Source organism: Dipodomys merriami, unplaced genomic scaffold (genome assembly GCF_024711535.1).
Source record: "Dipodomys merriami isolate MVZ:Mamm:240054 unplaced genomic scaffold, mDipMer1.0.p SCAF_62, whole genome shotgun sequence".
Taxonomy (NCBI): domain Eukaryota; kingdom Metazoa; phylum Chordata; class Mammalia; order Rodentia; family Heteromyidae; genus Dipodomys; species Dipodomys merriami.
The window spans coordinates 5,374,181-5,401,434 of NW_027206202.1; the positions used below are offsets into that span (position 1 = coordinate 5,374,181).

The window sequence follows — 27,254 nt, forward strand, 5'->3', positions numbered from 1 at the left end:
TTGTATAAGGCTTGGCTGTTTGCTTTTTGATTGTAAGCCAAAATTTCCCACCTTGGTGGTTTTTTTTTTTGGTTGTTGTTGGTTGTGGAGCTTGAATTCAGGGCCTGGACACTGTCTCTGAGCCTCTTTGTGCTCTAGGCTACTGCTCTCTCTACCACTTGAGCCACAGTGACATTTCTGGTTTTGGAGTGGTTAATTGGAGCTAAGAGTCTCATGGGGACTTCTCTGCCCTGGCTGGCTTTGAACCTTGATCTTCAGATCTCTCAGCCTCTTGAGTAGCTAGGATTATAGATGTGAGATATCAGTGCCTGGCTTCTCTCTCTCTCTCTCTCTCTCTCTCTCTCTCTCTCTCTCTTTCTCTCTCTCTTTTTTTTTTTTTTTTTTTTTGTCGGTCGTGGGGCTTGAACTCTGGGCCTGGGCGTTGTCCCTCAGCTCTTCAGCTCAAGGCGAGCGCTCTACCACTTGAGCTACAGCGCCACTTCCGGTTTTCTGGTGGTTTATTGGAGATAGGAGTCTCACAGTCTTTCTTGCCCGGGCTGGCTTTGAACCGCGATCCTCAGATCTCACCCTCCTGAGTAGCTAGGATTACAGGCGTGAGCCACCAGCGCCCGGCTCTCTCTTTCAAAAGACTGAGCGAGCGCTTTCTTTATGGGAAGAATTGTATATTAGAAACAAGAAGGAGACCAACAAGAAGACACTTTTGAGTTACTTAGGCTGCTTAGTTGGTTACATAAACACACTTTCACTTGGGAGCCCTCTAGCCTTGGCCCCTCAGAGTATGTTGCAAGAACTGGCAGAATTGTGGGCGTTGTGAGGTGAGGAGGTTGCTTTGCATTAGCTGGAAGCCAGATGGTACTGTGGAAGGCCTGAGCTCCTCTCTCTTGTGCTCCTAGGGTGGGTGGGGGTAGGACAGAGCTTTTACAAGCTATGACTTGATCTTCTCACATAGTGTGCATTCTGCCTGTTCATCAAGTAATGACATCTCTAGTAAGAGACCAACTACATTTCTGTTTCTGGGTTAAATTCCTCTCCCCTCCCCACCCACCCCCTCCCTTCTCACCTCCTTCCCATTTCTCCCTTCTTTTGTTGGAGTTAGGGCTTGAACTCAGGACCAAGGTGTAGTGCCTTAGTATTTTTGCTAAAGGCTAGCACTCTACCACCTGAGCCACAGCTCCACTTCTGGCTTTTTGGTGGTTAATTGGAGAGTCTCATGGACTTCCCTGCCTGGGCTGGCTCCGAACCATGAACCTTAGATCTCAACCTCCTGCGTAGCTATGATTTACAGGCATGAAATTCCAGTGCCCTGTTATCTGGACCACATTTCTGTCATAGGAAAAAAAACTGTAAATTGTAACAAAACAAATTAACAAAACTAATTAACAGAGATTTATTAAAAAACAAAGAAACTCTCAGAAGCCTCAGGATGGATGCAGCTGTAGTTTAGTCTCCAACACATGTTTTCCTGTCTGCAGAGAATTGAATTCTGAATGACAGCCCCTAAGCCTTGCATGGCCCCAGAGTGGTAATGAGGAACAAGTCATGGAAAGCCCCTTTATTTATGGAAGAAGGACTATGCTCAAGAACATCAAGTCAGATGACACTGAAGAGTGAATAGTCAAAGAGTGGAGGTGATGTTGGACATGTTACTTGTCTGAAGCCAAGTTTTTTTCATCTGTAAGCAATCATGTAGCATGATGAGTTTCCTAGGGATGAATTTTGATAGGAAATCATACCTGTAAACAGTATCATGTTTGCTACAGTGACAGTGCTCAGTGGATATAACTTACTATTGTTGCTTTGAGGTAAGTGGTAGAATGTAGTTGTATTTGGGGAGCCATTCGGTGTTCTGGTGCTCTGGGAGGAGAAACACCAGAACTTTCTCAGTGTGCCATATTGTTCTCAGTCTGTCTTGTCACATGAGGAGAATAGCATCTTGAAAACAGTCATTGAGTGGGGAGGGGTAAGCGGGAGAAAATGAAGGAGGGGGTAACTGTTTAAAAATGAATGTGCTCATTACCTTATGTAATTGTAACCCTTCTCCCACCCCCTCCATTCATCACCTTCACAATAAATTAAAGAAAAAAAAAAACCAGTCATCCTTGGAGAATAAACTAGCAATGCTCAACAGCACCACAGCTAAGTCAGTACTCTGGGCTGCTGTGAGGACATGGTGATTTTCTTTGTTTATTTCGCTTAAGTTTCCCAGGTGATTTGGAGGGGCAGCCAGGATTGAGAATGGTGGATTAGAGATTCTCTCCTTTTTTCATTCTCTTTGATGTTTTTAGGATTATGTGATAGCATAGGGTGATTCCTTTCGCTTGTTTTTTTTTTTTTTTTTGGGGTCCGGTCGTGGGGCCTGAACTCTGGGCCTGGGTGCTGTCCCTCAGCTCTTCAGCTCAAGGCTAGCACTCTACCATTTGAGCCACAGCACCACTTCTGGCTTTTTCTGCTTATGTGGTGCTGAGGAATCGAACCCAGGGCCTCCGGCATGCAAGGCAAGCGCTCTACCACTGAGCCACCTTCCAGCCCCTTCCTTTCTCTTTTCTTGGTTTTACAAACTTAACTAACATCTGTACAGAGAGTTAGAGTTTATAAAGTGCATCTGTGACCTTACTAAAGTCTCACAGTCATCCTTCTAAAAAAATCATCCCTATCTTGCAGAAAAGGTAGTTGAAGCTCAATGAAATGCATCCAGGGGATGTGGACCAAGGCTCCGCCTCTCAAGCCATTTGCTTTCTGCTGCCTTTCCATGGAAAGGTTCAACCACTTTTAAATACTTGGGAGCCTCTACCCATGTAGCTTTCTGAGCTGTGGCTGGAGGGGTATCCTCTATTTGTCCTGGCTCATGACCATATTGCCACCCTTAGTTTTGTGCTTTTACACACTGGTTATAACTTGTTGCAATGTAGTAAACCCCATTTCTTATAGCTACTTCTTTTAGGTTAGGAGTGGCGCCTTCCTTTCTCTTATCTTTATTCAGAATCAGTTCCTGTCACCAAGTGCTTGTAGTACATGAGTTCACTGGCAATCTGAAGTTACCTTAGAGCACTATCATCTGAATCTAGGCGATTCCTCAGAACTTGAGAATGAGGGACCTTTAGACTTGATCTGCCCTGTGTTAGGCCCTTCTTTCTGGAAACAAATGGGTAAAGGGGCTCTGAGTCTAGAGTGGCATGCTTTTCCCTGTGACCACATACCAATGCAGTGTTGCGTGGCTGTCATGAGCTGTCTTTTCATCCTGGATGGGAGCTTACTCCCTTTTCTCACCTTTCCTTTTCCTCCAGTACCATTCCTCTGCAGAGGATGGGTTGGGGTGGGGTGGAGGCTATTCCAGGCTTAGTGTCCCTAGTGCATCTTTCCCCTCCTCTAGTGGGTGCGCTGGCTGGTGACTTCTCATTAGACTTTGGGCTTAGAAGCCAACAGCCTCCCCTCCGAGCTGAAGACTGGGAGGAAGCACATGTGCCGTTCACATGGCCGCTTCACCTCTGGTGCTGCTTTTCATGTGGCAAGTCTTGTGCCATAGTCACCCATTCTCCAAATCCCATCTCTTACATTGAAATTTTTTATTTTTGGCTGGGCCTGGGACTTGAACTCAGGGACCCGGTGCTGTCCTTTGAACATCTTTTGCTCAAGGATAGTGCTTTACCCCTCAAGCCACAGCTCTACTTCTGGCTTTTTGGTGGTTCATAGAAGGTAAGAGTCTCACTGACTTTCCTGACCCGGCTGGCTTTGAATTGTGATCCTAGATTTCAGCCTTCTTTGTAGGTAGGATTGTAGGTGTCAGCCATTGGCTCTCCGCTTCCATGTTTTTTTGTTTGTTTGTTTTTTGGTTGTTGTTGTTGGTTGTGGGGCTTGAACTCTGTGGGCCTGGGTACTGTCCCTGGGCTCATCAGCTCAAGGCGAGCACTCTACCACTTGAGCCACAGTGCCATTTCCAGTTTTCTGTTGGTCAATTGAAGATCAGAGTCTCATGGACTTTCCTGTCTGGGCTGGCTTTGAACTGTGATCCTTAGGTCTCAGCCTCCTGAGTAGCTAGGATTACAAGCATGAGCCACCTGCACCTGGCTTCCATGTATTTTTAATATACATGATTAGTGATGATGAATCAGACAAATCATTAAAATATGAAGCAATGCCATCATATAAAGGCATTTTATAAGACTGAAAAAGTAAAGATTGAGAAAAGTGTGGTTTTTATAGTTTTCTCAGAGAATATAGTTGAGTCATACTAACCACCAGAAGCACAACAAACCTCTCTTCTGAAACCTTTCTTGTTTATTTCTAATGGGAAAAACATGAGAGAAAACAGCTAACAGCATATGCGTTCCCCCCCCCCAAACAAACAACAAATTAACTGAAATCAAACTCCTCATTGTGCATCAAAGCAAATGTTTTATACCCAGTGTCCATTCCAGGAGGGAGCTGGCATTCTTCATCAGGTCTGAACTAAATTTAGTTATGCCTCTTGCCACTCCCCCTCCACTCCTGTGGAATCCCCACCAAGCTCTGGGACTAAGGCACTGTACTAGTTGCTGTGCTAGGCTGCTGAACAAGACTTCTACTGGGCAAGACTAACTAGGCCCCTGGACTTCCTCAACCCTCATAAGTAGGCACAACCCTTTCTGTGTTAACTGTTTGGGAAGCACATCACCAGCTGAAGGAATGTGAGGAAGAGAAATCTCAATGCACACATATACCCAAAGCTCTTCTTTACTGACTCTCTTACCCGTCACAATGGTGATTTCTTTTCACTTCAACACCCAGTGGACAATTGTTTTGTCTGGGGATACTAAACAAACACAGAATAATCTTAATAACCAATTGTTAACTGTAGCTTGGTGAGTCTTAAAAGCTGCCTTCTCCCCCAAAGTGTAGTCTGGCTCCCAGTCAGTCGTAACAGATTCCTGTGAGAGGAAATCACCAAAGCGCTGTTGAGTTGTCTTCCCCCAGGTCGGGTGATGGTGAGGGGTGTCTGGGAGCAGCCAGTGCCTTCTCTAGAACCCTGAGTGCTGCTTTCTCTTGCCTGGGGTTCTGTGGGAAGAAAGGACCTCAGGTCCAGTTACATAGCTCCAGCTGTGTAGATTTTACAACCGCCATCTTTCCTGAGCTGTGATTCTAACCCACTGTTTGTATTTAAGATAAAAATGTTCTCTCTTTGAAGGATTGAAAAAAATGTTTTGAAATTATAAAACCCTGCAGGTATTTTGGTATTTAGAGCCATTACTGAGAAGAAGATTGGAGCAGTGGTTACATTTATTTTATTTATTTATTTTTGGGTCCGGTCATGGGGCTTGAACTCTGGGCCTGGGCGCTGTCCCTCAGCTCTTCAGCTCAAGGCTAGCACTCTACCACTTGAGCCACAGCGCCACTTCTGGCTTTTTTCTTTTTGCTTATGTGGTTCTGAGGAATTGAACCCAGGGCCTCATGCATGCAAGGCAAGTGCTCTACCATTGAGCCACCTTCCCAGCCCAGTGGTTACATTTATACATAGTAATGTGTACAAGATTTAAGCCAATAGACAGTTTAATATTTTTCCAAATGGAAACACTATACCCAAATTTTGTAAAGCAGACTCAAATATATAGGACTAATTTGAAGAAGGCCTGCATTTTATTTTTCATGGAAACCACATACTTGAATAATTTCAATATTAGAGTAGCAAAACTGCTTTTTATAGATGGCAGTGATGATCAACTTTAGAAAAGCTGCAGAAAGAAAAAAAAAATCATAGACAGCAAATCAAAGCCACATCAGATGTGACTCAGACATAAACCAAACTGCCCACTAGATAGAGTTTGGGTGAAGATTTGGGCTGCCAGCGTTGTGCCTACTTAGGAGGGTTAAGAAGTCCAGGGGCCTGTTTAGTCTTGCCCAGTAGAAGTCTTGTTCAGCAGCCTAGCACAGCAACTAGTGCAGTGCCTTAGTCCCAGAGCTTGGTGGGGATTCCACAGGAGTGGAGGGGCAGTGGCAAGAGGCATAACTAAATTTAGTTTAGTCCTGATGAAGAATGCCAGCTCCCTCCTGGAATGGACACTGGGTATAAAACATTTGCTTTGATGCACAATGAGGAGTTTGATTTCAGCTAATTGCGTGGGGGCGGGGGTAGATGCATAGGCTGTTAACTGTTTTGTTTTTTTTTTTTCCTATTTCAAAAAAAATAGAGGTTTCAGAAGAGAGGTTTGTTGTGCTTCTGGTGGTTAGTATGACCCAACTCTATGCTCTGAGGCCTGTCATTATCTCTCTATTAAGACTAGGACTAAGATAGGTCCTTGTCTGCTTGTCTCCTGTCTCCCTATTTTCTCTTGAAGGCAAATTCCTCTGCCTGTTTTTGAAGCCCCCTTCCCTGAATGGAAGAATTCCGAGGTTTCTTCTTTCCATCAGCTGTGGCTTTCATTGTCAGATCCCTGTAGCATCTGTTTTTTTCTTTCTCTTTTTAACTCAGCTTTGTGTAGTGGACAGTGGTCCCTGTTAGTTGTCCCTTCTCTTGTAGCCCTTTTGATTCCAACTCAGCTTGGTCAAGATGACACAAAGCAAGCCCTCTCATTTGCCCCAAAGGACATGTCCCATTGCTTTCCCACAGTAGTTTGCACATGGCTTCCATCTTCTTGGAGGTCTCCCCTCTTACTTGTAGATGCTACACATGCCTCTGTTTTTCATGGGGGAGGACATTTCAAGGCTTGAACTTGGTGCCTTGTTTTCTCAGCTTTGTTACTCCTGGCTGGTGCCCTACCACTTGACCCAACCCTCCAGTCTGAATTTTATTGGTTACATGCAAATGGAGTCTTACAGATTTTTTTTTTTCCTGCCTGGGCTGGATTTGAACTGCAGTACTCCAGATTTCAGCCTCTTGACTAGAAGAGATAACAGGTGTGAGCCCCTGCTGCCTGGTAATGGGATGCTCCTTTCCTATGGCATGTCCTTCCTTACTAGATGGTGCCCGCTATTCTCAAATGATGGTTCTGTGCTCCCCTCATTTAAGTTGCCCACTTGGATCGCTTTCCTGAACAACAGACCTAACCTTAGCCTTGTGTGAGATGATGGGAATGGGGTGTCGTAGACTCAGCCCTATTCAAAACTCTGTAGCCCCCAATTTCTTCCTCTGTTCCTTATTTTATTAGCCTCCTAAGCTAGACACTGAAAACCTGGTTTGATCCCTGGCTTTCTGTCCAGTGCTCTCTGTCTGGGGTTACCAGACACCCATTTCTCTCCCCGCCTGAGTCAGCCACAGGTGTAACTACTAGTGTTAATGATGTCTTAAAAAAAAAAAGTGGTCTAGTTAAAAAAAATGAGGTCATCTTCTCTTTTTGTCTAGCTCACATTCTTTTATTGGCTTTGGTTTTGAGTCTGCTAAATGAGGGGATATCAGGCCACAAGCCAACCCATTCACAATGGAGAAAGGTGTCTGAGTGCTTCTGAGAGACTGAGTTGGGGGCACAGAAGAAGCTGGATTTGGCGATCTGGGTGACTGGTGAAGACTTTCCCTGCACCTTGCTGCCTCCTCTGTGGGCCTGTTCCTGAGGTGGCACCTGTGCCTTCTTCCTAGTCACTGATAACCCTTTCCCTCCTTCACTGTGTCCACTGATATTCTTTGATCCCACCTCAGTCTGAGTCTCAAGTCTTAGAAAACATATCCAGATGGCTTTTATATCAACTTCTTGTGATTCAAGATCTAACTTATCAAGTATGATAGTTCAAATTAAGTTGAAAATCTGTGCCTTTTTCATCTCTGTTATTATCATCTTACTGGGAAACACCATAGACAGTTTTTAGTTTTTGGCTTGCTTTATCTTTCTTTGCTTCTAATGTCAGTGATCTTTCTCTATTCTGTGAAACTCTTCACGTAACTCTTGGGACTTCGTTCTCCTGATTTTCTTGGAGTATCTTGCTGGCTTTCTGTATTTGGTCTTTGGAAGCAAGTCAATTATGGTCCATTGTCACTATGGGGCAATAAATGGCACCTTCTGGAGGGGGTGATTAGCAGTATACCATAGTTTGGATTCTGCTGTAGGGAAGATTTTTCTGTTATCTGTTTTGGTCATTCAGACATTTAATTAATGTCATTATAGATGCATTGATTTTACATGGTGGATTCTAATCCATGTTATTTCTTTCATTGCTGCAAGTGTTCTAGCTTTGGTTATTGGGAGCCTTTAGTTGGTTCCTGGCTCTCTTCACAGGCAGACTCCTTGTCCTAGAATCAGCCATTTCCTTAGGAAATGATGTTTCTGGATAATGGTTGTGGTCCTGGAGAACAAGAACCGTGGGCTGTGTCTGCTACTTGATAGGATGGTATCCGTGCTTCTGTGCCTTTCCATAAACAACTGAGAAAGATGCACAAGTACAAACCCAAGTGTGTAAAGGTAGTTACTTAACCTGTCTTTATGCATATAAACTAAACATGAATTCATACTAGAGCCTTCTCTCCTGTTTGTGGATAGCTTTGCACTCACTGTGAGAAGTGTGGCTCCTACCACATTATGTCCATTCTGCTATCCTTGAATTTTCAACTCTACCCTATCTCTCTCATCAGGGCTTCTATTACATCTTTCTTAAATAGATAATGAATCCAGAAGATGTCATGCAGCTTACATAAAAATTTAGCATTTTAACAAAATTAGTTTAAACCCAGAAAAATCAAGCTGGCTCTAATGGCACACATTTGTAATACCAGCCCTCGTGAGGTTCAAGTAGAAGGATTGAGAGTTTGAGTCTTACCTGGGATGCATAGTAAGAGCCTGTCTCCCAAAACAAGATATATATAGAAAATTAGTGTAAACCTTACTGTAAAGTTTGAGACAAAAATGTTGACTATTTGCTGGGGGCTAGTGGCTCACACCTGTAATCGTAACTACTCAAGAGGCTGTGATCTGAGCATTGCAATTCAAAGCTAGCCTGGACAAAGGTAGAAAAGTAGAAAAGTCCGGGAGACTCTTAACTCCAATTAAGCAGCAAACAGTCAGAAGTGGAAGTATGGCTCAAGTGGTAGAGCATCAACCTTGAGAGAAAAAGCCAATTAAGAGTGAAGTCTGAGTTCAAGCCTCAGTACCGGCACACAAAAAAAGTTAACTACTTTATTATGTAATATATAATCATCATAGAAAATATGAAAAGTAAGACGAGCACTTGTAATTCTCTCCCAGAGATGACACTGGATATTCTAGTATGTTTCATTTTTTAAAACTTTTTCTCTGTATGTACAGGTCTGTGTTCATAGTTTAAACACCCATACCTTAACTGTTGCCAGCTTTTTTTTTCACAATACAGGTGTATTGTTTAGAATGATTATGTCCTATGGTTGTGCTGTAGTCTCAGATGCTATCTTACTCTTGATGTGTTGCTGTTACAAACCTGGTGACTGTTTTCTTAGGAGCCTTGGCATTCTGTTCTAATGGTTTCCTTCAAATATACTCTAGAAAGTAGGGTGACCAGTTGAGAGCCCTTGAAGGTTTTCAGTACATGTGTCTACTTTAAACATCTGTTTTTACACTGCTGTTATTCTGGGACGTACTCTCCAATACCTTGGAGATCGTGTATTTCTGCATAGGGATTAGGAGAAGTAGTTTTCTCTCACAGCCAGGAACTCATGCAGACTTGTTTATTTGCATAGAGTATTGTGTCAAAGAATGCACTGCAGTATCGTGGAAATTCCCAGCATGACGCCCAGGAGTTTCTGCTGTGGCTTTTGGACCGAGTTCACGAAGACCTCAATCATGCCATAAAGGAGAGTGGCCAGCCTCCTCTGAAGGTGAGGATGCGTGCTGCCTAGGGCACGCAGAGCAGGGAGCAGCTGGGAACCCAGGAAGAGGAGTGGAGAGTCTCCTCCCAAACCTCGCTTGCTGCACTTAGTTAATAGGGTGACATACACTAAGCTCTTGGTGATACGTACAGGGACGTTCCACCTTGTGTACCATGTACTGCCATTAAGGTACATTAAGACACTGTCCTTGAGGAGCTCAGATGGAGTTGGCTGAGGGGGAACCATTTGCTTTGTATTCTAGTAAGACACATTGAAACACATACACATACACAATCAAAAGGGGAATTATGGTAGTCTCTGCTGGTAGAATTGGCTTTGAGCATAGAAACTAAGCCTCCTAATGGCCTTACTAGAAATATAATGATTCATACTCAGATTCTGTTCATGTAGCCCTTACTGTGATGGCCAAAGTGGTTTATATAGTGGGAAAAAAATTGAGACTAAAGAATTACTTAGCCAGGTGCCAGTGGCTGATGCCTGTAACCCTAGCTACTCAGGAGGCTGATCTCTGAGGATTGTGGTTCAAAGCCAGCCTGGGCGAGAAAGTCCATGAGATTCTTTATCTCCAATTAACCACCAGAAAACAGGAAGTGGTGCTGTGGCTCAAGTGGTAGAGTGCTAGCCTTGAGCTGAAGAGCTGAGGGACAGCTCCCAGGCCCAGAGTTCAAGACCCATGACCACAAAAACAAAAACAACAAAAAACCCCAAAACAAAACAAAAAAAAGTTACTTAGGTTATAAAGGTTTTGATTCTCCTCTGCGCTTCACACTTTAAATTTCTAGTTTTGCTAAGTTGCTAAATTATTCTGGTTCAAGATCTTTTTGTGCTGAGTACCACACTGTCATGATTATATGTTTGCGGCTGATGCCAGCCACAGTGAGACATCCTCAAGGCCAGGTCCCAAGTGTCGCTTCTCTTGTATCCAGATATCTTGTACACTGCCCTCTGCATGTGGCACCAGGTGCTCATAACTCGTGAAGTAAAAGGACATGAAAAGTTGAGTCACATGTGAGGCAGAGTATGATTAGGTGTCAGAATGAACAGCACAGCTAATAGGTGCTGGAGAATTTAGACATGGGAGCAGGTTGGGACTTCCAGAGTGGTTGGAATTATGTCATGGCAAGGTTACAGTGGGGCTTTGAGGGGCCTCCTGGGGCAGGAGAGCTGCCTGGATTAGAGGTGGATGAACAGGGTTAGCGGCAGAGTCTCTGGAGGTAGCCCACAGGCTGTTGCTGTTCTCTAGTTCCTGTAGCAGCAGGTGTCTGCACCGAAGCACCTGTCCTCCAAATACAGCTTGCTAGGGAAGTCTTTAGGCTCATCTTCAACAAGAATTGCTACTTCTTTTTTATAGCCTCCATCAGAGACAGATATGATGCCCGAGGGACCATCTTTTCCTGTGTGTAGCACTTTTGTACAAGAACTTTTTCAAGCCCAGTACAGGTATGAATAAATAAAATGTTTTCTTGTTTTTTTCTGTTTCACATATGATTTTAATGTGTCTTATTAAATTTTTATTTTCAAAGATCTTCTTTGACATGTCCTCACTGTCAGAAGCAGAGCAACACTTTTGACCCTTTCCTCTGCATATCTTTGCCAATTCCTCTGCCCCACACAAGGTAAGAACAGATTTAGTAAAGTTTCCTCAGTAGGCTCCTGTAGATTGGCTGGCTTATTTCGATATCTAATAGGTTTGATGCTAATTTGAACACAGACATTGTTAAAGTTCACACATCTAGGGGATGGAGACTTTACGTGGTACTTCTAGTTGCTTTATTTCTATTGTTTCTCAAAATTTCCATGAGTTAGGCTGTTTTAAGGAACATTTACAGGACAGAACTATGACTATGTTAGATTTTTGTTTTATGAAGATTTCCTTTTCCAAAGATCTCTTGATTACTGTTGGATAGTTCTCAAATCCAAGTGAATGTTTCATATGTCTTCCAAATAAAGGTATTGGTTAGCCTAGGTGTTTGTGTGGGTTTCAGGTCAGATTTGTTTCACTTCTTCTATATTTTAGTGACTAATGAGAAGATCTGATTTGATCTGTACAGGCCTCTCTATGTCACCGTAGTGTATCAAGGGAAATGTTCCCACTGCATGAGGATTGGTGTGGCTGTACCTCTGTCTGGGACTGTCGCTAGACTTCGGGAAGCAGTATCTGTGGAGACAAAGATCCCCACTGATCAGGTAATTACCCTGCTGAGACAGCTTCACTCAAGCTTCAGAAGTGCTGCTTTCTGATTTTGTGGGATTTCTTACAAATCTCTACCAAATATATTTGAGAGTGAAAACCATTTGCATTTAGTGTTGAGGGTAAAAAAAAAAAGACCCAAGAGAGTAAAATATGTATAAAAGATTTTTTATGTTTCCTTTCATTGTCTATACACACAGACACAAACATACCCAGTAACTTGAGCACAGGTTTTTTTTGGGGGGGTCCGGTCATGGGGCCTGAACTCTGGGCCTGGGCGCTGTCCCTCAGCTCTTCAGCTCAAGGCTAGCACTCTAGCACTTGAGCCACAGCACCACTTCCGGCTTTTTTCTTTTTGCTTATGTGGTTCTGAGGAATTGAACCCAGGGCCTCGAGCATGCAAGGCAAGTGCTCTACCACTGAGCTACCTTCCCAGCACAGGTTTTTTTAAACAACCTTTAAACTCTGGTCTGAGTTTTCAGGGTGAGCAGTTACTGTAGAGTGGGCCAGCTGTCATCTCAAGACATGGAGATATGTTTGAGGAAGGAAAAGCTGTGGCCTTACATGGAGACCTTGGAGCTTTTCTCAGTGTATGATGACTGAACCCTTTGCAAGTCACTTCTGAGGATGAGTCTATGGCCAATGGAAGGAGCATCCTGTGGTGATTGACAGAGAGGCTTAGGAAGCAGTGACTGTAAAGCCTCTTTTCCATTGTGGTATTGGCAGTGGACATCTTGCCAGTTCTGTGTGCAGTGCATGTCCATCTGTGGTGCTTGGGTTGAACCCAGGACCTGCTGCATGTTGTGTAAGTGCTCTACCACTGGGCTATACCCTGTTCCATGTCTTAGAGGAACTAGACCAGCGTCTCTGACCTTGTTTAAATAAGGGAAAGTTGTATCTCCCTTCTTTGTTAGAGATGGGGCACTTTTGGTAAGTGGTTTATATTTAAATTCAAAATACTTTTGGCATGTTTATGACTTGACATTATTATATACAGTTCTTAGTCAATACACTATTATGATTTTTATTATTATTATTTTTTTTTGGTCTGGTCATGGGGCCTGAACTCTGGGCCTGGGCGCTGTCCCTCAGCTCTTCAGCTCAAGCCTAGCGCTCTACCACTTGAGCTACAGCGACACTTCCGGCTTTTTTCTTTTTGCTTAAGTGGTGCTGAGGAATCGAACCCAGGCCCTCAGGCATGCAAGGCAAGCGCTCTACCACTGAACCACCTTTCCAGCTCCTACACTATTATGATTTTTATCTGAAAGACCTACCTTCCTTCCTTCCTTCCTTCCTTCCTTCCTTCCTTCCTTCCTTCCTTCCTTCCTTCCTTCCTTCCTTCCTTTTTCCTTTTCCTTTTCCTTTTCCTTTTCCTTTTCCTTTTCCTTTTCCTTTTCCTTTTCCTTTTCCTTTTTTTCCAGTCCAGTCCTGAGGCTTGAACTCAGGGCCTGATACAGGGTCTGGGCACTTTCCTTGAGCTTTTGTGCTCAAGGTTAATGCTCTACCATTTGAGCCATAGCTCCACTTCAGCTTTTTTGGTAATTATTTGGAGATAAGAATCTCATGGACTTTCCTTTACAGGCTAGATTTGAACCATGATCCTAAAGATTTCAGCCTTCTGAATAGCTAAGATTATAGGCATGAGCCACTTGGGGAAAGACATTTCTTATTTTAGATTTACCAAGTAAAAGATAACTTAGAGGCTAAATAGTTTCCACCTATATAGCTTCTGGAAGCTACTATGTACACTTGCATGATAAAGTTGTTTTGTACTTTGGCCTCCTGTGACCTCAATTTGGGAAGGTGCCACAGTAAAATACAATCAGCAGTGTTACCCTAATACAGCAAATCTGTCATGTTTTCACAGGCCAGGTACTGGCACATTGATAGTGTTCACATTCTTCCTGCTCTGAAGAGCCCCTTGACTCCTCTTCCCTCCAGGATGAGGCAAGATAGAGGAGGCAGGCTGTGGTAATGTCCAAGACAGATAAGATATATGTCTAAAGTTTTGCTGCTGGCTTTAAATGGGTGGAATAATTATAGCTTTGCTTTTGACCTCAGTTTGCTGGACAGTGAATTGTACTTGCAAGTTTACCAGCAGAAAAAGATCATAGCCATTAAATTAATTAGAAAGGAACATTTTCCTGGAACATTTTTCCTCGTCTATGTCACCAGCCCTTTTCAGCTCAGAGTCTTGCAGAATGCTAGTACTGGTGGGGAACCGTAGAAGTGCAGGACAGTCTTCCCCTCCTTATTGTTGAAGGAGGCCCATAGAAGCCATGTGCCTGCTGCAGGGCTGCAGGGCTGCAGGCCTGGTTGGTGGCTGCCCACGACTGGGAACCTCCTTTTTTTCCCCTGGTCACTGCTGCTGGGTGGGAAATGAGGCTCTAGATGTCTGCAGTGTTCTCCCCCAGCTCCGCTTTCTCTGCAATCTGTAAAGTGCCTAGAAGTCATTGTTCCCATTTCACATGTACAGCCAGGAAAGGGAAAGGCACTCAGTGCTCAGGACTGCAAGCTTTAACACTAGTGTTCATTCAGATTTTCCTCTGTGAAAATACTAGTTAGCTTAGTAGTAACTACCATTAGTTTCTAAAGGTGGAATTACTTGTTTAGATTGTTCTTTACCTTGATGGGTGTTTACTTTGATTTCCTCTTGCTAGTGCAAATATATCTAGCTCATTCTCTTTAAGAGTTTCATAGTATTAGTAGGTCTTTAGTGTACTAATTATTCTTATTGCTGGACATACGACTTGATTTCATTTTTTTCTCTAATATGGATGTCCATATTTGTTTGGCATTTTTAACTTGAGAAGAGGAAAATGTAGTGATATATAAAGAACATCAGATGTGGACTCTCCTCTCTCATGTGAGTCTTGAGACTTTCTTTCTCTCCCTGTGAAGGCAAGGGGTTTAGGTGCTGCTTCTTGCTCTGTTTTATATTACAGCTTAAAGCAGTTCTGCATTTAGTGCCGTGGAGTTCTGAAATTAGAGTGTAGTAAGTTACAGAATTAGGGCAGCTATTGTCCTAAGATTCTCTCATTAAAGGCAAGTATAATCATTTCATAGCACTCTGAGAGCACTACCAAGTCCTGAGAAGTTTCATGGTACAATTGGGAGATCATTGCATGTCGAATCTCCAGTTTTATGCAACTGTTGACATTTTCCCCGTTTTTCTAGATTGTGTTAACAGAAATGTACTATGATGGGTTCCATCGTTCCTTTTGTGATACAGACGACCTGGAGACTGTCCATGAAAGTGACTGCATTTTTGCCTTTGAGACTCCAGAAATATTTAGGCCTGAAGGAATTCTCAGTCAAAGAGGTAAAGGCACACTTGTTTCCATAATGCGCCCGAGTGTGCAGAGCTGACCACTGTTTATCCCTTCAAGTATTCTGTGATGGTGCAGTTCTTTTTCAGGATTATAGTAGAGGTACATACTGCCGTCTTTTCCATTTTCATTTCCTTATGTCTGTCAGTTTTCTTGTGTCCAGTCAAATCCCTATTTCTCTTGTAGCCAGTGGTGATCTTTTTGGACTCCCAACCTGACTCCTCTGTATTGAACATCTGACCCTTCAACTGTTCATTGTATAATTTTCACACATTTTGATATTGCATAAAGGTGCTATCTATCTCTCCTTATCTGCGCTTTCTTGTAGCTACATGTGCATGTGTGTGCATATGTGTATGTGCCTGTATGTGCATGTGCTGGTCCTGGGGCTTGAACTCAGGGCCTGAGTGCTGTGCCTTGAGCTTTTTTTGTGTTTTGCTCCAGGCTAGCATTCTACCACTTGACCCACAGCTACACTTCGGGCTTTTTGGTGGTTAATTGAGAGAAGAGGTTCAGGGAAGCCGGGCGCTGGTAGCTCACACCTGTAATCCTAGCTACTCAGGAGGCTGAGATCTGAGGATCATGGTTCAAAGCCAGCCTGGGCAGGAAAGTCCACGAGACTCGTATCTCCAATATACCACTAGAAAATTGGAAGTAGCGCTGTAGCTTAAGCGGTAGAGCACTCACCTCGAGCTAAAGAGCTGAGGGATAGCGCCCAAGCCTAAAGTTCAAGCCCCAGGACCAACAAAAAAAAAAAGGAAAAAAAAAGAGTCTCAGGGACTTTTCTGTCTGGGCTGACTTTAAACCACAATTCTTAGATCTTAGCTTTCTAGTAGGTAGGATTATGGTTGTGAGCCACTAGTGCTGGGTTGTGTTGATATATATTAATAACAAATCATATGTTGCTTGATTTTTATGTTATTTATTTATTCATAGAACTCTGCTATGTATACTTTTTCGGAAGCCATTTTTACTTTATTCTCTTTTTTGGAGTTATTATGATATTGATAGAAAGGGGCTTCTTTTGTCCTTCAGCTGGAGTATTATTTCATTAGCTGCCTCCTTCCAGAAGATAAAAAATGTAAATGGATATTCAGTCAGGCATTGACTAGTTGCCTGCCCTGTGCTGTGTGCTGATTGAGTAATGTGATTGACTGTAGGAGACTCTGAAGTCCCGTCTTTGCCTATGAAACTTGGGTCTTGTTCACTTCAATGTGGGTTGGTCCATTTGGCTAGTCATGTTCTCATAATGGCTTTGTCTAGAAAGGGGAGTTTTATCTTTTGTTTCAGGGACAAAAACCTGCTCTTGGAACACTGTAGATCATTCCAGATGCTCTTGTTTTTATTGTTTCTTTTTAAAATCCATTTCATGGGCTGTTACTGGGTCTTACTTTAAACTCTATTGCAGATCAACTCCGTAACTTACCCTTCTAAAACTTGCCTAATGTTTATTGAAGTAGAGAGTTTTGGTGTTCAGGTGTGAGATAGGTGAGACTAATTTGAAGGAAATAATGGATGCTATAACCTGTCTTACTAGCTTGATGAGTAATCAGTCTCATGCTGGAGTATTTGTGCCTATTTTTGATTGTAGTTTATATAATGACAATTTCTTATTTTTTACATTAGGTCAGTTTCTTTGTAATGAATGAATGAAAGGAATTTCAAGGAGATAATGTGAGTTGTTTTTAATCTTTTCCAGGCATTCACTTAAACAATAATCTAAACCACTTGAAATTTGGCCTGGATCATCATAGATTATCTTCCCCACTACAAGCAGCAGCCAAGCAGGGGAGGATGGACTTGCCCAGCTCCCGAACAGGAGGTGACAAGATTGTCCTGCTGGTGTGCAACCGAGTGTGCACGGGACAGCAAGGGAAGAGGTGAGAACTAGCCTGTTTCCCAGTTGCTCCAAGACACAGGGGTGAAAATACGTATTTTTCCTAGTTGAATTTATGTATTGAAGGCAGGGTCTCATATAGCTGAGGCTGACCTTGAACTTCTGATCCTCTTGCCTTCGCCTACTGCCTAGTAATAGTTAATTTTTGATTCTGAGACTTAGAGGAACCTATGAATGAGTCCTCCACATAAGTGGACTGAGAATCTGAGTCAGAAGTGGCTATTAAAGCTTTTGTACTTTTGAAGGCTAATCTCATGTCTGATTTAGTTAAAGCACTCTTGAGGCCTTAACTATTTAAACTTGAATGAGTTACTTTCTTAACAGCTTAAAAAATTCTTGGGCTGTAGCTGTAGCTAGAGTGGTAGAGTGCCAGGCTAGCAACCATAAGGCCCTGAGTTCAAACCCCACTATCTTCTCACCCCCTCTCCAGTTCTTAACATATCTACTTGGATGGTACACTTCTCAGTGTCATGCCCCAGGCTGGACTCTCTTTCTTCTCCTGTGAAACGGGCCCTCTGGGTTTCCTGTCTTGGCCCTTGACACCACTATTCAGAAATCTCTCCAGTCTCCCAGTTGCCTTCCCTGAGAATTTATGGGCATTTCAGACTTATCGTTTTTTTTTTTTTTTTTTTTTTTTGCCTGTTCTGGGGCTTGAACTTAGCCTGTGCGCTGTCCCTGAGCTCCTATTATTCAAGGTTAGTGGTATACCACTTGAGCTGGAGTGCTGCTCTGGCCTTTTCTGTGATTAATTAGAGATAAAGAGTCTCAGGACCTTTCCTGTTTGGGCTAGCTTCGAACCACAATCCTCAGATGTGGCCTCTTAAGCAGCTAGGTGTGAGCCACCAGCACAGAGCTCAGACTATTTTGCAAAATTTTATCACAGTAGTGTCACCTGTGTTATTTCAGGGAGAAAGGATATCATTTTCTAATATTTGTCAGGAAGGATAGTCTGTACAAAAGTGAGCTTTCTAAACTTTTGAGATAAGTCCCTTGGGTGGTCAAATTGTTGATGTGATTATTTATGATATTTATGAACAAAATTGTTACCAGGCACTGTTCTGAGCACAGGTGATAGAGCAGTGAGGAAGATAGCCAGGGCCTTGCTCTAGATGGCCAGCCTCCTAGTCAGGACAGGCTGACCTTGGACAAGTGAGCATACCTCACTTACAGTGTTGACAGTATCAACACAGACCAGACAGCTAGGGTGTGAGTGAGGAGAGGCTGTGGGTCTGTACTAGAGGAGGTTGCAATGGAGGAGGTTGGGAAGGCTTCCTCCCAGAGGGAGGCTGGAGGCTACAGCCAACGCAGTCCTGTGAGAAGGAGTGAGCCACATGAACATGTGGGAAACACAGCTTAGACACTGAGGCCGAAGGAGCTTGGCATGGTTAAGGCACATGGCAGGCAGCTTGCTGTCCTGCATGAAGAGAAGGAGACCTGTGGAATTGCTGTTATGGCACAAGTCTCTTTAGAGTTAATGTCTTATGAATGTATGGTCGGGTACATGGAATTCACTTCATTTCACCCAGGTTTTCAGGAGGTAAAGTTCTTCTGAGTGAAGAGCTAGGTGCTTTTAGGAGCAGGTTTCTTGGTGTTCTCATGCCTCTGTTTCAGCCTGGGCCTGAGTCAGCTCATCTGCTAGATCATGCATGCATTCATTGAGCATCTGCTGTTTTCTACACAAGGGCTGACTGGGCTACCAGGGTAAACAGATGGCAGTTTTATTCTCATGTAGCACGTGAGTGGTAAGGCAGATTATCCACCTGGGGTCATTGGTACTGTAGTTCACAGGATGACTGATGATCCCTTCTCCAATGGAGAAGGGACCATCACTGCAATACAGAGCCAGGAGGAAGGCAGGTGGCATCAGCCTGCCTGGAACCTGGGTGGGGGAGGAAGACACTGAGGATCAGCATGCAGGTTTCAGTAATGCAAGCATGGATGGAAGTGGAGGCCAGGCCAGTGGTCCTTGCCTTCATCTGTAAGTTAGAATCACTGGCTAGCTCCTGAGAGGTCTCGATGCTGGGCTACATTCCACACTGATTTCATCAGAACCTTTGAGGCTGGATTTGGGCATCAGTTTTCAGTGCTCCTGTGTAAATGATAATGTGCAACAGAAGCTGAACACCTCACAACTGCCTCTGAGGCTCTGGGACATGGGAACCCCAGAGAGAACTTTAGTTCTAGAGCAACTCTCAGTCACTTGTTTGCTAGTGCCCCCCTTGTACCAGCCTGTGGGACCTCCAACCACGTCCAGCCCTTACCTGGTATCTTCTGTGTCAGCCCCCTGCACATGCCACCCTCTTGCTGGCTCTGCTGACCCTGCGCTTGCTGTCTAGCACCTGCTCCTCTCCAGGGCCTGGGGGTAGGAGCTACATGGTTTTATTTAGAAGTCTAGCTGTTGTGGTCTTCCTGTTTAGGGACTGTTCTAAAACCAGTCAGTGTGATTCCATTGAATGTGACATGACAGCCTTGAAGGGCTTGAATTCTTGGAAGGTAATGACTGTGTGTTGGTGTTTGGTAGGTTTGGACTGCCTTTCGTCCTGCACTTGGAGAAGACAGTGGCATGGGACCTTTTGCAGAAGGAAATCCTGGAGAAGATGAAGTATTTCTTGAGGCCCTCAGTTTGCATTCAGGTTTGTAGTGTGCTGATATTCCAATAGAGCATGCAAACGCCCCAGTGAAGGAATACTCACTCTGAGAAATCTATTTGGTTCAAATTTTCAAATATCCCTCCTTTTATGGAAGGGGCTGACCACCATAAGGTTTCCTTAAGGGCTATATAATCTTTTATAGTGTTTATTTAATAGTGTTTGAATCACCTTGGAGAAGTTTTTGAATCTCTATGTTGGTGTTTTATATATATTATTACTGGGTTTAGGTGTCCACAGAAGACTATATCATGTGAGTATTCAGTAAAAGCAATATATTTTTAGATCTACATAACATTTGATATGTAATTGAATTTGAGCGATCATGTGTGGTTATTATAGAGTGACTCAGCCATATAGCAGAACATTGAAGAGGAACATTTTGAGCATGAGCCATTTGCCACTTTTGTCTGTTTGGAAATGCCCTTGGTGAGGAATCCAGCCTAATTTTCATTGGATGCTTGTTGCAGGTGTGTCCATTCAGTTTGCGTGTGGTCAGTGTTGTGGGCATAACGTACTTGCTGCCCCAGGAAGAGCAGCCCCTGTGCCACCCAACAGTTGAAAGGTAAGCAGTGAGGCAAACCAGAACTACTTGTGGACTTTGCACGTGTATTTAATCAAGAGTGATGTCTGCTGTTTTTCCTATGTAATGGTATTTGTTTCTGTAAGTTCATTTGCACATTAAATGCTTCAATTTTGGTTCATATTGAGTGGGAAGTGTTTAATGATTTTTCTTGAAATCAGAAAAGCCACAGTTTACTCACATTAGGAAAATCATGTATGTAATAGATCTACAGATAAATTATGCTGTCATAGTGACCATGATGGAAAGTTTGCGGAGTAGCATTCTATCAGGCCTCCATCCTCCTTGAAACCCTTACTTGGTGTCTGGTGGCCTCAAAGGCAAAGCACAAGTTCCACAGCAGAGGAAAGTGTCCTCTGTGACTCCATGCTTCTCTCTGGCCAGCCTTGCTTTCCTCTCCCCCCTGCCCTAAGCCTGCCTCACATCAGAACTCATGGTTGTTTGCGTATGTGACAGCTTTAACCATGTACCTGTGCACCTTCCTCTGCCAGGAACCCCTCTTCCCCACACTCTGCTGCATCTGTGCCTCCTATACACTTCCATGATGTTCACACTAGTCTGATATAAGGTGATAGGGTGTATGCATGTGATTCATGTACACGTAGGTGCATGGGGAAGTATGAAAACTCACATTGGTCTTCTTACAGAGGTTTTTCCCAACAGACATTGGTGCCTGCCTACATTTCAGGACGGACATAGTTTTGTTTCAAAGCTCCCTATTTGGGTTTAGACATGAAAGTTAATAGATGAGATAATAATCCAAAATACTGCATGGCATAAAAAAAATGATGAGATGATAAAAATGAGCTGTGCGCGTGCTTAGTTTTCCAGCAAATGGTGAGGACTAATCATCATATGGCATAGCCTTGTGAAGGATGCAGGAGGAGGAGGGCATGGAGTGTTTGGCATGGGCACAAGCAACTAGGCATGTGTCAGGGGAGGGATGTGAGGGCAGATGATTGACCAGAATCTTGACTCTGTCTTTGGGTTGCGGAGAAACTGAGAAAAGTTGGAAAGGTGATAGAGAATATGCCAGTGACTAGATGCCTTACACTGCCATACTGAATTTTCTTTTGTCTCTTCATTTGCATACTGTACCTTTTTAATTTATGTATTTTTTCAGTTTACTTGTTAGCTAGGTATTAAATCTGAAGTTATGATCTCACTATGAACTTGTTCTGATGAGGAATAGATGATCTTCCACAATCACCTGATTCCAGTTAGAGAACATATTCACGTTTCAGTAAAATCTTGCTTTTAGAAAATAATATGTGACTTTTCCTCCTGTTTCTGTAGGGCATTAAAGTCTTGTGGACCAGGCGGCACAGCTCATGTGAAGTTAGTAGTAGAATGGGACAAGGAGACAAAAGATTTGTGAGTATATCTATGTCTATATTATATATATATATATATATATATATATATATATATTATATTATATATATAATATATATATATATACATACACACATATATGTATATGAATACTTAGTATTCAGATTCATTGTTTTATGATCATTTTGACTGCACCTTTGAGCTGTCAAATTTGCTGAAACATAGCTCTTTTTTTTCTTTAACAAGTCTGCCTTATTTTTAGCTAAGTATCTAAATCTGTTGTTAATTCATTAAGAGGTTTATTATTTCTTTTCCTACACATTCTTCCTAGTCCTAGAACCTTACAACACTTATTTTCTGCTGAGAGGGAAGCTGAATTCATTAAGTATTACTTCAGTTTTGTTACAGGCCCATCAATTTTAGTAAGCTATGTCGAACATATATGCTCTAAGATACAAAGGACAAGAAACATATGATTTAATCCAGTACAGTTCATAGACATTGCCAGAAAAACCAACTACCAAGTTTATAAAATAGCATTGCAAATGGAGAGCTTTTCCAGAATATTGTGGTACATGGAAGCTGGATGGCTGTCTTCCACATTGACCTTTTTTGTTATGAGGTCATAGCCACTTTGTAAAGCTGCAGTTATATTTTTTTTGTCTGTTTTGCAAGATGCTCTCTGTTAACTGCTCCTGCTGTTTGCAGCTTGTTCATAAACACAGAAGATGAGTATATCCCTGACGCGGAGAGCGTCCGTCTGCAGAGGGAGCACCACCAGCAGCCTCAGACCTGCACTTTATCCCAGTGTTTCCAGCTCTACACCAAAGAGGAGCGGGTGAGAGGCGAGAGTACGGGCAAACACCCCACCCCCACCCCCACCGTGGGGGGCTGGACGATGACCAGAGCCAGCGATTCTGCCCCAGACAGTGCGCAGGAGTGGCATCTTTGCGCATGCTATAGCCAATGTGGTTCCTTTTAGGACTTCAACCAGAAGTACTTCAAACTTCTGATGACGTATAGTACTCTAGAAGCTAATCTTGTAAATTCTGCATTTTTCTATTAGCTAGTCATGAGTAGTATTCGTTTTTGTTAATTTGCTTAAGGTTAGAAACTTTATTTTCTTTAGTAATGAAAACAATGCTTCTGAACCTAGCACTTTTGTACTAAGAATCCAGGTGTCAGCTATCATTCTCCCTTGCTTCCCCACCTTCCTCACCCTGCCCCTATAACTTGAACTTGGATCTAGTACTGTAACAAAAGCACACATCTTGTAATACTTGAAAAGGGTTTCTGTATTCTCACTGAGTTTTCTCCCTAAAGCTGTTGCCAGCTAGTTCCTTTAACAATACCCTCCCTCCCTCCCTCCCTCCCTCCCTCCCTCCCTCCCTCCCTTCCTTCCTCCCTCCCTCCCTCCCTTCATCCCTTCCTTCATCCCTTTTTATCTTTCTCTTTCTCTTTCTCTCTCTCATTCTCTCTTTCTCTCTTTATGTTAGACGTAGGGCTTGAACGCTGGGCCTGGGTGCTGTTGCTCAGCTCTTCAGCTCAAGGCAAGTGCTCTACCATTTGAGCCACAGTGCCACTTCTGGTTTTCTGGTGGTTTAGTGGAGATAAACGTCTCACAGATTTTCTTGCCCAGGCTGGCTTTGAACCGCAATCCTCAGAAATCAGCCTCCTGAGTAGCTAGGATTATAGGCATGAGCCACTAGCCCCCAGCTTAACAATACTTTTTCTTAGTATCTTTTTTTTAAATTCCTGTTCAGTTCTGGGCTAAAATAGTTGGCTTTGAAACTGGCTGATTGCAGACTGTGGCATGCATATATCCTGTCCCATTTAGCTCTTATAAAAAAATTGACCTGGTAGATGTTTGAGAATGCCACCGAGCTCAAGAGGGAGCAGATCTACTGGACACCATTGGTATCCATGGAAGATCTCTCACAGCCTACAGTAATTAGTTCATGCTAGAAAGATGGATTTCAATGGTGGCTTAAACATTTAGATGTTTAACAAGTACCTACTATGTGCCAGATAGTACCCAGTGCACTGGGATACACAGGGATCAAGACAGACACCATGCCTACTCTGTGTTAGACTTAGAGTCAAGACAGACAAATGTACTTATTGTGTGCTGGGTAGTGAATGATGTATTGGGATACACAGGAGTCAACACAGAGTACCTACTGTGTGCCAGGTAGTCCCTGGTACACTAGAATACACAGGAGTCACGACAAGACAATGCTTCTGCCCATGAATGGCTCACAGACCATGAAAGGTTAATGAAGAGGAGGAGAAGGTCCTGGGGTAGGATGAAGCCTGGCATAGCTGAAAAACAGAAATAAGACCAGTGTGGCTGGCTCATTCACTATCTCAGTAGATATCTTAGGTTCTTGAACAGTACTTGGCACCCTGGAAAGTGTGCAGTAACTGTGTGCTGGACTATGTGAGCAGTCTGTGGAAAGTTCATGAGCATTGGGCCAAAAACAGCAGTAGGAGTTCCAAGAGGTGCATGTGGCTTTAGCAATGAGCTGTGCGGTTGGGCTTTGGGTCTAGCTATCTGCAGGCTCAGTGTTTTGGTCAGCAGGGCCACAAAGGCATGAGACACTGTCATGCTGGCTGATGGAAGCTTTAGAAACACACCCTGTTTTCATGGCTTTCTGTGGTCAGGTTAGGATGGCAAATGGGGACAGAGCCAGAGAGAGCAGAGGAAATGGATTGTGCCTGGGAGTCATGACCTGGGCAAGTGTATTGTGGCTGAGGAAGCCTGTAAAGAATCTGATGTCCTTCAGGCTCTTGGAAGACTTGTGTGGATAAGGGGTTGGCCTTTACTTTATATGAAAAGCACAGGATAAAGACTGGGAATGAGTGATCTTGTATTCATATGAGGAACACTTCCATAGCAGACTGCTGATCTCTGGGCCCTTTATTGCCAGGTAGGGGCAACCAGACCAAGGGAGGCTTGGAGTGTGGCCCGCTTTTCAGCCTAGGCATTTTCAGTAACTGTACAGGTCAGAATAGAAAGCAAAGCAAAGAGACACTTGCAACACTCCTACTGTGTCTTTAAAATATATTGGTGTTTAAACAAACAGAAACCTGCCTTTACTACAAGCACTAGGGTGGTTGGGAAGCATTAATACATCACACAGAGACATGAGCTTGCCACGTGATAGTTTGATCCCCTTCTAGTCAGATTTCGTGCTTCCCTCTCCCCCTACACACTGGGTCCCCTTATCAGGAAAACACTCCTTGGTCCCTTTTAGTGAAATGACCATAAACTTTGTCCTCCACTGATGTGCTTAAGTTTATTGGTAGTAGTATTACTCCATCCTCCAGCCTCTTGTCCTGTCTGACTCCCATTTGGCTTTACTTGCCCTCCACATTGCCTGTGGTATTATGACCTGCTGAGCATCACCAGTTGTGCCCAGCATTCCTCTTGGTATGCATAAGGGGAATACTTGAGATTTCCCTTTTTCTTGCCAGGCTCTGGTGGCCTTTGAGGTTTGGTATTTCTCTTAACTGGTCCAAGATTCTGTCCTTGGCTCCTTTCTCTTCTTTCCCGATGGGAATGTCTTCTATCACAGGGCTTTCCTTTCCTCCTCACATCTGATGTAGCTTCTGAACATGGAGGAATGTACAAATCTCACAGGTTCATACCTTGAAGTAGTGTACCACCATCTTGAAGAGATGACAAATGGATCTGACAGCAGGAGGGAGAGGTCGTCATGAGGTGACAGATGTGCAGTGGGGATGGTATGGAGGAGAGCAGACAGGCTGAGAATTGGCAGGGAGAGAATTTGGGTGGATGTGGAGTGAGACAAAGCTAGAAGGATTTGAGGGTTTGGGTAGCCCCATATTTTCACCTTTAGAGGGCAGTGGTTGGGTTTGCTGCAAGAGGACATACAGATGTTTAAAAGAAGGGTTCATGTTGGTTGGAAGATGATGAGTCAGGTGTGGGGGTGTGCTAGGCTTGGGGGTACTTCTGTGACATCTAACATTCTCCTTGGTAGTTGTTCTCTTTGTGGGACGTCTGGGCAGCAGGTATCGGGTGCTGATGCTGGCCAGGGCCTGTTGTGGTGGTGGTGTTGCATTGCTTTCCTTGTGCAGCCCAGAGGGACTGAGTGGAGGACATTGTTGCTGTGACAGTCTCCCGTCTGTTAAGTGGAACCTAACCCCAGCTTCATTGCTTGCTTCCAGCTTGCCCCGGACGATGCCTGGCGCTGTCCGCACTGTAAACAGCTGCAGCAGGGGAGCATCACACTGAGCCTGTGGACGCTGCCCGACGTCCTCATCATCCACCTCAAGAGGTTTCGCCAGGTAAGAACATGTGCTGTCCTGGCTCCCGCTATCCCCGCTTCCCTTGGCTTCCTTCCCTTCACTGTTGGACCTGGCTAGATACGTGCAGACACAGTTGTCTCCACCTCGGGTCATGTTGTGTTCTCACCCTTTACATCCTGAATGTTGCAGTTCATACTGCAGATGTTTTAGTACTTCATGCTTGAGGGTTTGTGTTAGACTTGTCAATGTTGTGCTTAAATTTGGGTGTATTTACTTTGGGATTAAGAAAAAAAAAACAAAAAACAAGTGACAGTCTTTCCCTAGGAAGCAGAATCTATTTCTACCTAATGTGATAAGGAGTTCTTCCTAATCTGAGTGGAGATGAGTAAGAACTAGAGAACTGCTCTGCATTGTCTGGCTGTGTGAGTCTGTCTTTGAAAAAGGCTGAGGTTCTGTTTCCTGAGGTCAGGATTACCCCAGATGGCCCCCCTTTCGAGGTGTGGGAGGTGGGCATTCATGGAGTTCCTGTGGCCTGTCTGTGTAAGAAGGTTTGTGTGTGAAAGATGAGCAAGTGTTTCTAGGGAAGATGGAAGCCAGGTGCACACACAGTGGTGGAGTGGACAGTGTAGATAAGGGCCTTGCCTGGACTACAAACAAGCCAGCGGGACTGCACTCCAGGTGGCACATTGGAGAGGGAGGGGTGGTGGAGGGTGGTGGTCCAGGCAGACTCTGGGTGGTGTAGGATTCTGTCGGGGCACTTCAGCAGTGACACAGCACTGCCATGTCGGTATTTTGGAAAGATTATTTGATGGCTACGTACAGAGCAGAAGAAGCTAGAGGGAGAGTTGGAGGAGCCTTTGTGCATCTGGAGAGGACTGCTGATGGCTTGGGCCAGAGCTCTGTCGTGGCGACGGATGGATGGATGGGAATGGCTTGGGAGGAGGCAGCAGAGGTGGCCCACAGAGTGACACTTGGGCATTTGCTCTGCTGGGCTTTGCAGGTGGACAGCCGGCTTAGGGTTCTTTCCTCTCACACAGACCGGTTCCTTATACTTGCTGTTTCTTCTGATGATCCGTCATCTCCTTCCAGAACCCCAAACTCAAAGCTGCAGTGTGTCTGTCACTTCTCTACGCTGCTGTTCTGGGGGCAGGCCCTTCTGCAGCCTGGCTGAGCCTTTCTGTTGACTCCTGTGTGTCTCTTTCCCTCCTGTCTCTCTTCTTCCTTCTTACTTGACATCTTCTG

The 27,254-nt window shown here is 43.9% G+C and overlaps 1 protein-coding gene across 2 annotated transcripts in view; it reads left to right on the top strand.

Annotated features, from left to right (window-relative positions):
- Usp31 (ubiquitin specific peptidase 31) overlaps positions 1-27,254 on the top strand; it is a 60,619-nt gene that overhangs the window by 20,167 nt on the left and 13,198 nt on the right. For both annotated transcript variants that reach the window (XM_070004345.1, XM_070004346.1), the window contains exons 2-12: positions 9,608-9,745; positions 11,109-11,197; positions 11,281-11,373; positions 11,809-11,944; positions 15,126-15,270; positions 16,977-17,157; positions 19,696-19,807; positions 20,293-20,387; positions 21,702-21,779; positions 22,449-22,578; positions 25,932-26,051. In XM_070004345.1, coding sequence (XP_069860446.1) covers positions 9,608-9,745; positions 11,109-11,197; positions 11,281-11,373; positions 11,809-11,944; positions 15,126-15,270; positions 16,977-17,157; positions 19,696-19,807; positions 20,293-20,387; positions 21,702-21,779; positions 22,449-22,578; positions 25,932-26,051 — 1,317 coding nt within the window. The remainder of the gene's footprint in view (positions 1-9,607; positions 9,746-11,108; positions 11,198-11,280; positions 11,374-11,808; positions 11,945-15,125; positions 15,271-16,976; positions 17,158-19,695; positions 19,808-20,292; positions 20,388-21,701; positions 21,780-22,448; positions 22,579-25,931; positions 26,052-27,254) is intronic.